The sequence below is a fragment of the Phaethon lepturus genome, unplaced genomic scaffold (genome assembly GCF_000687285.1).
Source record: "Phaethon lepturus isolate BGI_N335 unplaced genomic scaffold, ASM68728v1 scaffold9790, whole genome shotgun sequence".
Classification (NCBI taxonomy): domain Eukaryota; kingdom Metazoa; phylum Chordata; class Aves; order Phaethontiformes; family Phaethontidae; genus Phaethon; species Phaethon lepturus.
Genome location: NW_010509802.1, coordinates 84108 through 101828, shown reverse-complemented (window position 1 = coordinate 101828; position 17721 = coordinate 84108). Strand labels below are relative to the sequence as shown.

At 37.8% G+C, this 17721-nt stretch overlaps 1 protein-coding gene across 1 annotated transcript in view; it reads right to left on the bottom strand.

The window, feature by feature from the left end:
• Positions 1-130: 130 nt before the first annotated feature.
• KDM6A (lysine (K)-specific demethylase 6A) overlaps positions 131-17721 on the bottom strand; it is a gene marked incomplete at its 3' end in the record, with an annotated part of 92366 nt that continues 74775 nt past the window's right edge. Inside the window, exons 16-19 of the mRNA XM_010286207.1 lie at positions 3730-3859; positions 2156-2261; positions 1199-1404; positions 131-226 (exon numbers count right to left, since the gene is read on the bottom strand). Coding sequence (XP_010284509.1) covers positions 131-226; positions 1199-1404; positions 2156-2261; positions 3730-3859 — 538 coding nt within the window. The remainder of the gene's footprint in view (positions 227-1198; positions 1405-2155; positions 2262-3729; positions 3860-17721) is intronic.

Sequence of the window (17721 nt, the reverse complement as noted above, 5' to 3'; positions counted from 1 at the left end):
TATATAAAAATGTATATTAATATAAAATGTTCTCCAGCACCTCTGGAATGGTGTACAAGAATACAATGCTGGTGCAACTGTTCAAGGGGCACCAGAAAAGTTTAGTCGATACTCTACTTAAATTCACTACCACTGCAGAGGGAGAAAAATCCCGTTTATGTCCCAGGCTCTTGATGACTTCAGTGCTACTCACTTCCCAATGGTATTCCCGTTTCTTTTCCTCATCCTGTATCAGTCTCACTCAGAACCCTGTGACTACCTTCCCTTCTCTTTTCTTCAACTACTGATTCATTTCTTTGTTTCTAATCCTTTCCTCTAATGCACAAAGTTTAAACTTAGAATTTCTCTTTCCTTTCTTACTGAAACCATTGCTGTTTCTGTGTAATGGCAGTGAAAACTGCAACAGTCAATTCTTCATGTTGGTGTTTTCCCTATTTTCTAATTAACAACTGGTCAAGAATTTCTTTTTGTCTTGGTTCCACCTTAGCCTCATCTTTTTATGACACCAGATAAAATAAGCCTCCAAGGAGTGCTTATAGCTAATTCCAAGGAAGCGCTCACTATTTCAGCAAAAATACTAAAAAGTAATACCAATAAAATAACATTTCAAACATTTCACTCTGTCATGTATATCTAACAACTTCTACGCTAAACAGAAACTGTTGTATTTGGAACCCAACAATAACAAATATGGAAAGCATCAAGTCACTTTTCGGGGGGTGGCGGGGGGGAAGTTATTTTAGTATTTTAAACTGTTGTGCTGAAAAACAAGTATGAGAATAAACTTCTCATAAGCCACATCCAAATTAATTCAGGATACCATAAAGAACAAAGAAATCTAATTTCAAAGTGTATGTGAAATTTGAAGCAATACAAGGAAAAAAAAATCTTCAATTCTAAATATTTTAATATGAATTTTGACATTATATGACAGCTTAAGCTAACAAGCTTTTAAAGTATGTAATAGCCAGGAGTTGTACATTAAGAAAATTCTCACATTAAGCATTTGGGAGGAACACCCTATATACTATTTGACCCTCTATTCAAAACAGATTTTGCAAGTTTAGCTGTGCTCTTCATGCTAATGGAAATGTCTCCTTTTCCTTAACAGCTTCCTTTTGGTTTCAATAGCCATTGTTAATTGGTTCCAGAGTTAGCATAGAGTTTGTAAATTTTAACTTAAACAACAACGACTTACCCTTAAAGACTCCTGGAATGAGGAGGCCTGGTACTGTGCATATTTAGCAATCGTTGTATGAGATCTACTGCTTTCACAACGCCAGATTTTCTTTGTTCCAGTGGGGTCCCAGTTTTCATCTGCTGGCTGCAGTAGTTGTGTCCTCACTTCTACTATGTGTTCATTATTTGCTTCTACCAGTGTCTTAGTAGAGAAGAGTCCTAGATCTAATAAATAGGAATAAAATTAGTAAGTGACAATTAAAATATAAAAAGTTTCAAGAAAATAAGACATTAATACTTAAAGTTATCTAAAGGTTTAAACTGAAGCATTCCCCCCCCCGCCTCAGCCTTCACAACACAGCCTACCTGTAGGTTAAAAATTAACATTCACGATTAACACTCAAACGGCTTTTCTGCACACAACAGTAGAAACTTAGAAAAAAACTTGGCAGCTACTGCATGGACTATATTCCAAGAAACATTTTACATGATTTGTGTAAAAAGAAATCTGCAATGTTTAAGTCCATTACCAATAAAATATTTTTCAGACTATAGTTTTATGAAAGCACTTCCACTATATAAACATTTCCTACCAGCAATGATGGTTTTTCTATCTACAAGGTTCAAAATACCATACACAGTCAGATTATAGATCATTAAATCTAAGCACAAAGACATGTAGCCTTAGTTTTCACAGGAAAAAAGACTAGCTGTAAGCTTTCATATCCACAGCTCAGCTCTTCTCCGTGCCCAACAAAATCTGCTGGATTTGGGGATTTTTTCTTTTTCTTTCCGAGATGATCAAGATTAGAAACAGTAGCAAACAGAAATGACCCATTACCCTAATTACTTGGAATATATAAGTAATACAGTATTACAGAAATAAAATATCTACTTTTAGGAACCAAGAGACTTCTTTTTAAAAAACACCTAGTTTTTTTCCCCGCAGTAAAAAAAACGTATAAAGTAAACTTACCTAATTTAAGCGCTCCAGCAAGGCCACGTATTACAGTAACAGGGTTGTTTGGATTTGTACAAAATTGATGTAAAGGTGGAAAGAAAGCATCTCGTTTATTTTCCAACTGTAAAATTATAATGGAATATTAGATGTCAGATGAATTCAGATTCCTTATTTGTAAAAATAAGAAAGAATAATTAAAAAAACCCAAACAACAAAACAGAAAGAAGACAGGAATTTTCTCCATTTGCCTGCACTGTGGGGAATGAACAGCTAAAACATACAAGCCTTTCCATGTTAAAAGCTGGGTTCACTCCTGAAATTAATTTGTTACTACAATTTCTTTCTTGGCATGAATTATTCCCATGTTACTTCGGCTTTTGCAACTCAGGTTTCCTCCTGTTGATTTCTTTATCTGACAGTAGCCTTGTACATCCCCTAAATCTACAGAATTCTCTAAAGAGCAAGATAATACACTAACTTCCTTTTCATAAGTCAAAAAAGCTAATTCTACAGATAATATATATAAGAAACAGTGTAATTAAAAAGACTACTCTGACAGTATATTTCATGTTAACTAGAAAGGTTGATTTGATTTTCTTATGCTTTTGTGCACCTATGACCTCAATTTTATGCTATAGTCTCTCTCATTTTTTTTTTCTTTTTAAATTGTGTTTCTTTTAAAATGCTGAAGGCATTTTCTTCAATAAACGAAACACGATAAAATACTGGGACCCACACTGACACATCTACACAGTATGCTGCAGCATGGTGACTTACCAGCTTTGTAGACTCAAAGCTGTGATGGACTTTTAATAAGGTAGATTAATTTAGATGCAACACTTGGAGAACAGTTGGAAGCTCTATTGCTTCCAACTTAATTTAGCTCTCAGGCAGACTGCTTGTGTAGTATCAAAGCGAAGTGCAAACCGCTTCTGGTCCCCAAGCTGAGCTGACCAAAGCTAACTTGAGGTTTTCACACTGGCTGTATGGACATCCTATAATTTATTCTACTATTACTAAGGCAGTTAGCTCAAACTCTTTATGAAACTTTATTTTCAGAACAGAAGTTTTAATGTTTGCATAAGAAAATACTATGCAACTAAAACCTGCCTTCTCCTAATGACATTTTATTCTTAACATCACCTCAACTTTTATTAATGTTTTTCTTTACTGTATTTTGAAGCAGATTGCTAGGAAAGTTCAGTTTAATTACTTGCTTACATATACCTAAACCGTCACTTGCAAAATTGTACATACGTACTTGAAATACTGTGCGCTGTCTCTAATGAGCTGTTCTGCTTATTCTGTCAATATTTTGAGTATTAAAAAAGAAACAAAAAAATTCTGAAGCTGTTTTTTCCTCTTGTTTACTGAAATTCTTAATTTACAAGCGCTTTAAGAGTCAAACTACATCTCAAAATTTTCTTTAAGGTTAGCGTTTTTCTGCTTATACACTAGTTGGCAGAGCACTGTAATTAGAATTCAGCTGTGAATAGTGCATCTTTAAAATAATTACATTATGTAATTCAGATATCCAAACAATTACAAAAGACAGTAAGCAATGCACTTCAACCATTAGGTTTACTCACATAAATACTAGGTGTAGGTGGATTCAGCTTGTCCTTTGGCAAGGGAGGGTACGGTGGAGGCGGTGGTCGTGGAGGTGGGCATTTATCCAATAGAATACTACTGTTAGATAAGCCATTTTTACCCAGATTCCTAAAAGAAAAGAAGAGCTGCCTCTGTCAATACTTGACAAATAAAATACATACATATTAGTGTCATCTCTTCTGCAAAATAATGATGCATAAGGAGAAACTGTAATTCAAGATGCAAAGAAAGCTCATATATATGAATCAAGAATTCTCAGTGGATAATTTGGTATTATTTGAAATAATTCCCACTTTCCCTGCCAAATCTGCAACATCCCCACTACTAGCTAAAAATGTAGCCCTTTTAAATAAAAGCAAGTGTGACTCATTTGCAAAATTTAACAGAGAAAGCAGGTTTCAACCAGAAATAGAGAAGAACGTTATTAGGTCAGCACTGGCTGGTGGATGCTCAATTCACAGCAGGGGAGGTAACGCAGTCCGAATGCCGTGCGTAGCACTGGGGAAGGGCACAAAGTCACAAAATGACAATGCCTCAGCCAAAAAACTGCCAAGTCACAAACCCCAACTACAACTACGCTAACAACACTAAATTAAACAACCACCTACCCCTCTCTGATTTACACATTTTGAAGCCAGGAGGAGCCACTGCTGCACAATCCAGTTGTTTGAGCAACAGAGGAAAAGACGTACCCTGTGCGAGTTGCTGTGTCAACACCTGTATGTGTGCTTGAGCGAGAACCTTGCTTGTTGTATTTGCCAGCCTTTCCTTGGAGGTTTCCAGACATGGATAACCCACTGTACGTGTGTTAACTTTTCCTATACTGAATGACCTGAGAGTCTGCATTCTGAGCTTAGTCTATATTCAATTTCCAGTCACTATCACCAGGAAGGTGATAATTAACAATTTTTAATTAACAAAACAATCCCTTAATTTTTTTTTTTTTGTTAAAAATGACTCAACTATTTCAAGATTCTTCCAGCTAAACACTGTTCAAATCCTTCCTACAACCTCACTTGACTCACTAGCTGTTGTTACCACCTCTCAACAGCCCACAAAAAGGGGTATTTTGAATGTGTAACTTAGTCATGTACCATCATATAACTCACCAGTTACAAAAAAGTTTTTCTGGTAACGACAGCCTTCAGCAGAAAGTGCAATTGACTTCTATTAGGTGAAACTCCTAGCAATAGAGCTTGTCTCTGAAAAGCAGAAACTGTGATACTGTCACTGAGAAACATTGTAGAGCTGGATGCTGGCACACAAGAGCGTTGCTTCCAATCAAGGTACCGCAAACCATGAGCAAGATGGACTTGGGGCTTGAGATCAGGTCAGACTGAGTGTTATGACAAACACTTTGAAGAATATGAGCAAACATCTCACCTACCCCAGGCTGCAGCAAAGACGAGCATCCTAAGAAACTGGTGCTTGTCATGACAAACGAGTCAGTCATTCAGTTCAGAACTTACGCCAGCGTTCTAACTCATACATGGCTCTCCTCTGACAGAAGATCAGAGCAATACAGACAGAGACATATTTAACAACTGCCTCCAAATCATGCCTGTCAAAATACCAAACACAGCTTATTCCTTTTGAGGAATATTCCTAGGCGAGTCTAATGCCAGAAAAGATTGCAACTTCAAGGAAACTGAAAGAGCACTGTGTAAACTTTGATTAGGCATCATCCAACTTGGCAAAAACCTCACTGACCAATGCTTAATGTCTAATGTAGTTCTTGCAAAGACCCTATTGCCCCCCATCCCCCACAACAGAAAAAACAATGGCAATATAAAATCATAATCAACCAAAGAAATTTATCAACCACGGCTGCATTAATCTAAGATTCAGACCATCTATACAAAGTGAAACTATAATCTGAACAGTGTGTATTAGAAGTAACTATAATCTCTGCACTACCAAACTGAAAAATAAAACCAAGAAAAGCAAATGCCTTAAAAAAATCAAAAATAACTACGACAAAATTCAGTTTGAATTGATAAACAGTTCTCAGGCAACTTCCGAGGCAAGGCAGATGAGAAAGACCCAGCCTGGAGAAAAAGAGACATTGCTCAGAACGAGCATAACTTTTAAGCTACTCTAGTCACCATGGATAATCACCACAGCCAAAGCTCAGTAAAGCCAGGGTACATGGGGTCTTCAGGGAAGGGGGACAACAGAGAAAGGAAACACTCCTGTACGGTTAGAGAAATTACAGGTCTGAAAAGGCAAAGGAGATATAGAAGAAAGCAGACAGTACAGAGGAAAACATCAGATGAACAGAGATATCTCATAAACCCACTTGAAGTTGATAGTACCAAATGTATGCCACAGTTTCCTTTTAAGTTACTAAAACCCTGTGTGGAAATTTCAAGAGAGGAAAGGGGCCGAAGAAAGGCAAAGCTGAGATAGGAAAACACTCATAATTCAAGTGGTGCAGGAAACAGATGGGCAGAATATTTAAAGTTGTCTTTAACGGACAAGTTTCACTCTATCATCTTTTTTTTTTTTTTTACTATGAATCAGAATAACTTACTATTAATAACAATGCAAGAAAGCTATTAACGAACAATGCTGTAATTGATAGTGTGCAAAAAAGAGCAACTGAAATTATAAAAAACACCGCAGAAATACTGAAAAGATTTGCTACAAGCACCTGAAATGAAGCCGTGTGAGTATTCACTGCTGGCCTCTCCGCCTCTGGAAATAGAGAATTACGGCCAGTGCAAGGCACGTGAATTACCCTTTCTGACTACAGCAACCATGAAAAAAATCTCACGTACCTCTACTTCAAGAGCGTATTTTTTGTAAGAGGATTTCATACTGGCTGAAAGAGGAAACACATGCAACGTTGGGGGGGGGGAAGCCTGATGTTGGCCCTGAAAAGAAACTGGATGCCCAAGCAGTCACCTACAACGCCATGGTGGCGTAATGAAGAGAAGGACAGGCTTCATTCATTTAAATTGACTTTCTAGAGGGAATTCGCTTTTCATGGACTGCGCAGGCAGGAGAACACCCTTCATTCCCGCAGAGTGGGAAGAGAAGGCAGGAGCAGCCGTCAGCCTCAGAAAGGTAAGGACAGGGCGCGCACTGACGCGCAGCGCTGTGCTGAGCCCACGCCGCAGCGCACAGTCCGCTGCAACTTGCTCGATGCGTAAAAAGCAACAACTCGGGCAACTGCTCTACCCTGAGGACCAAACTCAAACCGCCATGCTTATGAGCGACACCAACCACTATGGATGAAACAGGTGCCTTGGTTTCGTGTAATTATGAGATCTTTTGAATAATCAATCATCAGATTACTAAACCACTCCTTTTTTCTCCGTTTTATGGCTTTCTAGGATACCTTCCCACACCTTCTAAAAAGTTTACAGCCTTCAGGCTTAGAGAACAACTTCCCCTCTGGCTGTACCAAAACACAGTTAGCCAGAAGCAAAGGTGTGACCCAGTTTGCTTTGCAACAGTCACGCTCCTCTTCAATATATAGCACTTGCTCCCCAGTCTGTGCTTTCAGCAAATACTAACACAAATAATTTAATGTTATCTAGGAATTTCTTGACAAATGGAGACTGATGGCTTAGCCTGAGATGACGCCTTCATCCATCTACCACACTTCTTCCCTCGAGTCTACTATTTTTACTGCATGAACAACCCAGCAGTCTCTTACGCAGCTGGGACGTCCCTGCCCCATGGGAAGATGGACTCCAGCTGCTCTAGCCTGACAGACTCCCCTGTCAGAGCCCTACATCACCATCAAAAACTAAATAAAACAAGACCAAAGTCTGATCAACTGAAACATTTACCATTACACGAAACTTATTAGGTAGTTGCTATACACTTCAGAGGTACTATATTGACTTTGCATCGTCCTAGTGGACTAAAAAAGATACCATGCAAGTTCAAAGCCAACTGGGCTACACAGCTGTATTAATTTTAACCCTACTTTATTATACAAATTCTCAACTACATCAAGAATATTAAAGTTAACATGATAAAACTAATTTTCTGAGAAGCCTAATGTCAGACTGAGAGGATTACATCTATTTCTCGGAAAGTAGTTCCATAGTGCTTTTCAAGACCTCTGGAACTTCTGTTTTCCAAGAACTAAAAAAACCAAACCAAACCAAACCAAACCAAACCTCTGTGAACCATCTGGCCTGCTCTTTCAGAGCTCATGGATGTATGTTATCTGGGCCTCTCACTTAAAAATGCCAAATTTAAGTATAACTATTGTTTAACTTTCTTCTTGATTATTGTGAAAGCAGAGATTATTGTACATCTCATCAACTCTCTTGCCTCTATTGACTATTCTAATAGCTCCATGCAGTCATTAACCACTAGTGGTTTTTGTGTTTCTTGGCTATAGTTTTCCTCTTCCAAACTTCATTTTTGAATTTTCAAGAACTCTTAGCTTCAGTACTTTTAAAATATTTGCCATTTTTGTTTTTAATTGGGAGATTGTGACTTTTTGATGATAATGAAAAGTTCCTACTAAACAACTCCCAGTTATCTGTACATTTGGATTTTAGGTACACTTCATAGGTCAAAACAGAGTAAGTTACAATCATTTGCACTTAAGCAGTTATTTTTATTGTGAAGTCAAAGTGAATTATTATTTGCTGCATGAGAATTAACAAGCTTTTACCGCTCACAAGATTATAGTTTTTCTGAAGAACATTAATACCCTCTTTTCTCCAATGAAAATAATATTTAACATGAATATAAGGAACTGTGGATTTCTGAGATACTCTATCTCAAATCTATCAGAATTAAATAATCTACAAAAAGAACAAACAAAATGTTTTAAAAATGTGCCTGCAGAAGGAATCAGTTGAATCACTGGGATGCACAGTACTTACTTGACCCAGTCCTACTTCAAAACAGAAATACCCATCCTGTCTTAAAATTAGTGGATATAATTAATTGCTTTCATACTCCAAGTTACTACAGAAACACAGAAAAATGTCCGTCAACTCTCATCACTCCGGGAAGGTGGCGGTTACTTACAATGCCTAACTTGGGCCCTCTGCAGCCCACCTCCCCCAAGCTCCTTCTACAGCCACTAGAGAGAGAGGTAACCTTGCAACGGGGAATATGAAGTCGTCAAGTCAAGCTTACATTATGCTTAAATGTAAGTAATGCCAGATAGTTATACAACCTGTTTATCATGCAATTTTCTACCCCAGCCTTTCACAACCAGGTGCTAGTTGACAATACTACCAGAGATCTTTCTTTTTAAACCTACAGAAAATCCTACAATAGAATTATGGATTTTCTCATTATGCAAATGTATTTCTTATAATTTTTTAATTCTGTTCTGGTTTTGACCGCAGTGGTATAGTCTGGCAGTGAATTTCACAGGTTAGTTGTATGTTATGTAAGAAGCATTGTTCCTTTTTTTCTTTTCTTAATAACTTTTGCATCTTTCTGTTTCACTTGCTAATCACTTTGTTCTTAGGCTATAAGACAAACAGAATCACATTAATGACTTCTGTAAGAAAAGCATGATAACAAGTGGTACCAAACTTTTTCATTACAGTTCCCTTCCCCCTAAACTATAGATCTTTCCTATGTGTTTTTTACTCCCAGATAATTCTGCTTCCCATCTGCAGATTTCTGTATTTGCCTTTTGAAACGAAACAGAACATCTTACTCCAAGCAGGGGTTAGCTTGTGAAATCACAGTATTCCAAATTTTATTCCTAAAACTTTTGCTATGGTGAAGTTGACTTGCCAGAAGTAATGTGCCTTTACAGCAACTGAACAATTTTGCCTTCAAGCTCAAAAAGTCCTTTGCTTACAAAGAAACCTCCCAATAAAACAAGAATTGCATTTGTTGTTTTTAAGAACAAAACACAAACTTAATCCAGCTCCTTTCTCCACAAAGTACTTCCCCTCAAATAGATTTAGGTTCTTTGCCTCTCTGCTGCAGAGCTCCCAAGCCAGTGATTCACTAACTGACTTCACAAAGCAGCCTTAATTGCCAGGGAGCAGAGACTTCAGAGGATCAGCCCAAGTCTGCTTCTGCCTCAAGCTTCAACACAGAGCCCACAGAGCAACGAGATGTCTGTCCACTTCAGCCTCTGCACTGCTTTTCCCACTCTCCTCATGAAGCTTATTTCCTATGCTTGTGTACGTGCTGGCCACTTGTCAGACCCTTGATCAGACTATTCAGCCCAGACCATCTTCTGTTTGCCAACCTGTTCCTTTATCATTTTACAAGGTCCCTTGAGAGGCAGATAATCTTTCCTGGTCCCCTGTCACTTTATTTTCTCAATGGATTGCTGTCTACTCTTCCTCTTTGCACACCAAGCAAAAAGAACTGTAAAAAGGCATGCTAGCCCCTTTTAATATGCATTACCATCAAGCCTACACCTCTCATTTGCCTTTCCCAATTAAGCCAAACTGGTTAAGCTTTCAAGTCCAGAAATGCCTTCAGAGTTTTCAAATTAGTCTTTTCACGTATCACCATAAACATGACAACAACAACTTTTAGCTGACATGAAGTTGCCCAGTTATCCAGCTCTTCAGAATTGTTTGAGGACCTCTTGCACGGATTTCTCTAAGTCATTATGAAACAAAAGTTTTATTTGGAGCTTTGCCTATTCTTTCAAGGCTGTGAACAAGGTTTAATAAACAACAATAACTATTTCTTATTTCTTTTATGAGAAACAGAAAAAGTCAAGTTGGGAACTTCTCTACACTGCTTAAAGGAAGGACTTGACCTCACATTGGTTGTAGAAAGGGCAAGTGATGGACCCTCTAAACTGAGACGGATACTGGATTTTTAACATCACTCATCCAGGATGTTAACTAGATGCACCAGTTGAAACACAGAGCTAGAAATCTGCTGGTTTCACTTCAGTAGAAATAAACAGCTCGAATGTTAAATCTCAAGTCTTGTCATAACGATTCATTAATTCTCCTTTCAGAAGGATTGCTCACAGGGAAAAGACACATTTCCAAGAGTACAAAAAAGAGCTTTTGATAACAGTCTTTTTAAGGAGACCTGATACACAACTAGACAAAGCAGCACACTCTTCTTCTTTTCCCATGTATTAACAATCGGCTTTTCTAATAACAAACTCAGCGCAGTTATTCGTAGCATATTTTCTTCTTTTCATCACACAGTTTTCACTTATGCTCAAAATTACTTGGTTGTTTTCTTTTTTTTTAAATTACCTCAACAGGAGATTTTCTCTAGGAATCTAAGGAAGGATAATTAATTTAATAGTACACTCTTTTATCTGCTATTTTGCTCAGAGGCTTAAAGAAATTTAGTTTACTATGTAGACAGTTAACCAAACATAATAATTTAGTTGTTTTACAACCACCTTAAGATTTACTGTTGCAATCAGCTTTATTGGTAGGGAAGACTAACCAAATCATACTCACACTTCCCAGAATCACCTCCTCAATTCTCTTTCATCCGTACACTCCAACAGCAGTTTAACAGGATGAGCACATTTGTTACCCTCGTGTTCTCCATAACAGCGTCTCAATGAGACTTGCACATTTTTGTCAATAGCTCAGCTGCTGCGTTTCTCAATTCCTTGTAGCTTTTCAATTGTCTAGCCCTTCAAGGGAAGCTCCTTGCAGAAGTATCAATTGCTATGCCAGCACCTTCTGTTTGACCCCTTCTCAGCCTCCTAAACAACCTCATTTCACCGCATGAATAGAATAGGTCTCTGTTAAATATTTCCTCAACACTCTCACCAAGGAAGATGGATATAAAGAAACTTTTCAGCCTCCGCAATGATCTTGCCCTACTTAAATGCTCACTTTAGTCTTTGGCAAAACAAAACATTTACCAAGTCTGTTCCTACAGACCAAACAACCTCTTCACACAGAATAAAAAGAAAAGAATCAAATGGGAGTTTTCTATTTGGCATGTATTTTGCATTTTGTGATACAAAGCATCTCCTTTCACCTAATGACTTCACTTGAGCAGCTTTTACTATGATGACACTCGTTTACATAAAGCAAAATTACAACCTTCCAGCATTTATTTTTGTCTGACTACTTCCATTTTTATTGTAATGCATGACTTCTGAAACCCTTTCCAAATAATTGCTTTTACCTTAAAAAACACCAAACTTCCGTATCGCTGATGTTCCTTTGCTCTTAAGCAACAAGCAAAATCCTGGCAACATTAACAAACAAGTCAGTTTTTGGTGGTTAGTATCACAATGTTGCTTCCCAATAAAATCCCTCCTGTGAGATGAGGAACTTCATTATACTGCAGTTCACTATCCTGTAGTAGGTCAATTATAGTTATGTTGTGAATCAACTCTTGTGCATGACAATCCCAAAATACTAATAATTTCAGGTCTTTTATGCTCTAAGCACAAAAAAACCTGTAGGGTCTAAAAAGATGTAAAAAACGTCTTCTCTTAGACAAGACTTTTTTTAAACCTGTAAAGCATTTGGAAAAAAAGGTTATTTAATAAATAGACTTCTGTGGAATTTCAATGTGACTTACAAGTAACATAAACACTCTGCTTTTGAACTAAGCATACAGTAAACAGAACAAAATGCAGAATAACGAGGAAGAAAATAAAAATGATTACTCTCGAGCTCCAGCTATAAAAAAAGCAAGTTACATCCACCTGTTTTTACCTGCCAAAATATCTTTTTTTTTTCCCTAGAGAATACCATCAGGACAATAAGGCAACAGACTATATCAAATAAGTCTTGTCAGATAGCAAGAAGAATATGCCAGAAGATAATAGAATATAATTATCCACATTAGAAATGAAGCCAGAATGTCATTCTGAATGTATCAAATGAAATAAGGGTACGTATGTAACAACTGGCAAATATTAGTACATTTAAGACCCAATCCAGTGTAGCTCCAACATATAGAAACTAATACTACAGGTCGACTCCCCTCTCCCTGTGCATGAAGTTTATTCTAGCACAGGTGTTTGGGTTTTTGTTTGGTTTGTGGGTTTTTTTTGGGGGATGGGTTTTTTTTTAAATCCAATCATTATTTTCAGATTTTCTACTGTGGATAGCTTTTCTGCAATTTTTACAGTAAATCTAAATGTCAGTATTTTTGGTAACAAATATCAACTCAAGATACTGCTTACAGACATAGCACCCAAATGTAATCAGTACTGTGGGAAGTATTTTCAATTCTTCGGTTTTGCATTACCTTACACTGTGTTAAAATAAAGGTTAACATGCATTATTGAAGTTCATAGTATCTGATATAGTAGTATATAAACATCTTCCATTCTACTCTGTGTAAAGGTAGACTTATTTTGCAAAGAAGCACAGCTTTCAGCAGAGTATCTTTCAGTATTCTGCCCTTTAGACATTTTTCCCTATGTCAGACATGCATGCAGTATCTATGACAAGTATCTTCTCCCCAGAGCTCTGCTCCTGAGCAGTCACATGCATGCATGCACACCTTCAAACTTCACGCATTTTAAAACAAAGCAAGGACTAATCAACTAGTTAGTCGATGGCTGGGATAGCCTTGTCCTCAAATTTATGCATGTAAACTGTAAGACATATAAGGATGGCAAGGAAAAAAACTATTAATATATTATATAGTGGTTATATTATAATGAGTTATTATTACTATTAGTATGAAAAGAACACATGGACAGGACCTTTTCCCTAACAGCTACCCAGCCCTAGCACAGGTCAGGAACAGTAATAATGAGCACAACAGAATTTTCACATATGGGAAATTGTCTGGCCAGCTGCCTTTACACTCTAGACTTACCCTAAAAATGTTGCAACTGTTATGTTGTTGCTAGTCCCACAAAATTTCTCAGAATCTCTTGTTAAGACACATGTAGACACCTTCTAGCAAGCATAGTTAGGCTAGCAGAGATCCTGCCTCTAAACTTCGTAAAAGTAGTCCCAGCCCAGATTGAAGCATTTCTTGACTGTCAAGTTGTTAAAAAAAAACCAAAACAAGTCTCTGCTCCACTTTCCCCATTGCTCATCTTTATTATCCAGCTTCTAAGTCCTCTGCCTTGCTGAATTAAGGTTCAGACAGGCTGAAGAGGGAGCTCTCAATCTCTGCTCAATGAGAAAGAAAGTAAAAGGCACATCTAACACTTCTTGAGCTGTCTGCAAACTACATGGGGCAAAGTATTATCTTACCTCCCTTGAAAAACGATTATGTGAGCCTGGGAAAAAATAACGACTATACGAACCCAAGTGAAACACTGTAGAAAAAGACAAGAGACATGATCAACCACATAAAGAAGTACTTTTTGAAGTGTCCGTGTTTCATAACTAGGGTCCCTAAATACTGTTAGAAACTTTAACGTACAATGTAAAGCAGAACTTTGTATCATCCCCACAAATAAGTTAAAGCAAGCACAGTGGCTATATCCGGCCAAGCGAAAGGTCATGGCAAAGATCTATAGGTTCTGGCCGTTCTTAGAACTCGGCGCTTCTGCACTCAATTCACAAATTCAAGTTGGAGTCTGTCAGTAGTCCTTGGCACGCAGATCTGCTCTGCCTCTCTTAAGACAGGTAGGAACTTGGTAGCCAGTACTCAGCAGGGCTCAGCCACGCTGGCTGTTGGCACACTAGCCTGGGCCAGCGCTACGCAGCGGTGCTGCCTCTCCAGCTCCAAGCACAGGAGGAGCAGCTTTGCACCTGCCTGCCTGCAGCAGAGTTTACATTCGCTTAGAAAAGCCTCCAACACACTTCTGTGTCACTCACAACAAAGCTTTTTCGATTTGTTTTGCTGTAACAAAGCCACAGTTTTTAAAGTAGACAAAAGACAGAAAAATACCTGTATGATCCCCCCTTTATTTTAAAAATTAAGTATTACTGGGAGTACTACCTTTATCAATGAGCACAAGAAAAACCTGCATTAAAAGCTGGTTTAGGATTTTTGTAGAAAAAATGCTCAACGTTTTGCTACTGAACACGAACTGCAGATCTCACCTATAAGGAGCTTGATGAACAGCATACTCGAACAATCAAAATGCAAGATTTGACCAGAAGAATACACTTCCCGTTACTCTCCCAGGAAAGCTGCAGGCAAATTTCTGCTAATTTGCTAAGCAAATTTTGAAGACACAGATCAGCTAAACTTCAAGAATGAACTTTAAGTTTACAACAGTTTCTTTTTTGTGTATTTGCAATGCATTCGTCCTAACACCACACACTGAAGTTATTTTAATACTTCTACTAGCAAGAACACACAGTCCCAATTAAAAAAAAGGTGTTAAGACTCTTCATTTTTATGAATGTAATAGGTGTAGAAACTTCACTTGAAAGTGAACATTACAAGACTTAGTAATTGAAAGATGACAAAAAAAGCTCCCTATAGGTTTTTTCCTCTCTTCTAGGAAATTCATCTTTGTAACAGATACCTACAGACCGCTATACCATGATCAGTGTTAGTCATCAAGTCCCAGTACATTAGAAACTAGTAACAGATCACTCAATCTGCTGCAGGATCACCTCAATCATAGTAACAGATGCAGCTTTTTTGCACTGAACTGATTTATGTGGGTACAGTGAAAGGAGGACATAGCATGCTTTTATCATTTTCTTAACATCAAAAAGGGTAATCCTCAAAAGCACCACATTTGCTGTATAATCCCAAATAAAACATTTTGGAGTAAAATATATTGAGATGGTAAAAATTCCAACAAGAATTTGACGCCCAAAAAATACAAATAACATTTCAACTAAAAGAACTGTAAACACAGTTAAGTATGGAAAATAGCAGTTAAGAGTGCAAACCAAAACATTCAATAACTATCTGCTTATGATTAAAAGGACCTCTGTGAACTTTAAAGGCATCTTATGTATCTTTTTCACAAATGGCAACAACTATAAGACGTGAAATTATAGTGCTCTAAATGGCCATTTCAATTTCTCAGCATGTTTGGATTTCAAATAAAATTCTTTTGAGAAAGAAGGCAAATCTCTCCAAAGACTCCTAGAAAATCTAAGGACTTTGGGATAGTCTATATAGGGAAGGCTGTGAGCAGTAAGCACAAAGTATGAATTTGCAAAGCTAACTACTATCTGACAGGCTCCCTGTTAGCACATGCAAGTGTGAGCTCAACCTGCCTCTGAAGGAGAATTAATTACTTTTGAAAAACTTTGTCTAAACTGTGTCTGGTGGAGTTTGCTCCACTTTCAATGGAACAAACTATCTTATGTTTAATGTCTATTAAGACTGATAACATGCTGCATTAATACTGGACAGTTACATGCAGTAAACAGAGTTTACAGTTGACCAGCTTTCCCATGTAGATAAAGTTTCAGCATGCAAAAACATAAAGCTGTCTATTTCTGAGGAGAGGTGACTGAATGTCTCAAACTTGTCTACGTAACTAACCATCATACCTCTGCCTGCCAGCACACTCATACTCCGTAGGCATTCCAAAGTGCCTATATACTCCGAAGTTTCATAAAGGAACATTTACCCTTCTAAATAAAGATAAAATTGGAAGTACTGCTGCCAGCTTTAATGGAAAACTAAGCCAGCCACTGAAATACTTTCAATTTTCATCACAAAACATATTTTAACTGTTGGCACTTGTAACGTTGTTCATGAAAAACTCCTACAATACTTTAAGATGCCTAAGGATCTCACTCTGATGATAAAATTTGTTCAGTGATGACACTGCACGGCGCAGTAGTAAGAGCAACAGTATATGCAGAGCTCTGCTTTTGTGCAGGATGTCTAAATACAGAGTCACAGATGCATTTCCGTTTCTTTTTCTTTGGAAAGAGAGGGGTATTTACTTACCTTTTTTGGTGATTTAAAAACACTGAGATAAGAAATAAACAGCTAAGAAGCATATAGAAATGTCAAGGCTTGTAGCCTAGTGATTCTGCTACACTGCTTTTTAGTAAGACAGACCTAGGAACCACCAGAAGTGTTAAGGGAATGCATTTAAGATGACTACATGGATATAAAATGAGCCTAATCATTCTAGTGCCAACATGTCTGTTAAGAAGATGGGACTTACGTGTCAGAGATGAACGTTTGCAGATTTAGCTGCAGCAATTTAACATATTATTGCCCTCAGTCCACCACTCTCCCTAAATTTGCTGCATTTCTATACCACTTACCACTCTCTCTATACCTCTGTAGCTTACAGTATAACATCTTTGCCAAAGGTCACTGCCAAGAAGCATCATCTGAAACTTCTATAACCTAGGAAACACTGTACCATTTGCACAACCACATGGAAATCATTGCCAGGTTTCCTAGTGGCTGGACCCACTTTTTGCCTTAATCCATTATGCATCTATCTAAAATGATTCAAACTTACTGACTAAAGACAAAAAAAAGATAGTAACACACCTGCTTATCAACTGGAATATAAGATAGACCAAGACTTACACCTCTGAAGGGTCAAACCTATCCTCACTGTGATGTGACAGATTTACAACTAGCTGAAGTCTGCATTTTTAAAGCATAATCTACCACATGAACAGCTCCTATACTTAAGCTATGGGTACTGAAATCGCCACTATCAAAAGAGCCATCGCTGGTACAGAACTGGGAGGACAAGCTGGTACACCAGATGGCTGTGTGACCACTCAGAGGAACACCAACAGGCAGGAGAAATGGGCCAACAGGAATCTAATGAATTTCAGCAAAGGAAAATGCCAAGTCCTACACCAGGGGAAGAATAATCCCATGCACTGGTACATAAGAAAACAAACATTTTTACTTTTGGGGTGACCAAACACTGGAACAGCTTGTCCAGGCAGCTTGTGGAGTCTCCATCCTTGGAAGTATTCAACACCTGCCTGGACGTGGTCCTGAGCAACTTGTTCCAGTTGGCCTTGCTGTGAGCTGGGAGGTTGGATTAGATAATCTCCAGAGGCCACTTCCTGGATCTCCCACCTCAACCATTCTGTGATTATTTATCAGGTTTGCAATGAGAACACTGATTTGTAATGGCAGACAAAATCTTAATTTGTATCAAGGAAAAAAAAAGATTTTTAAGAGCTTAATACCAGCAC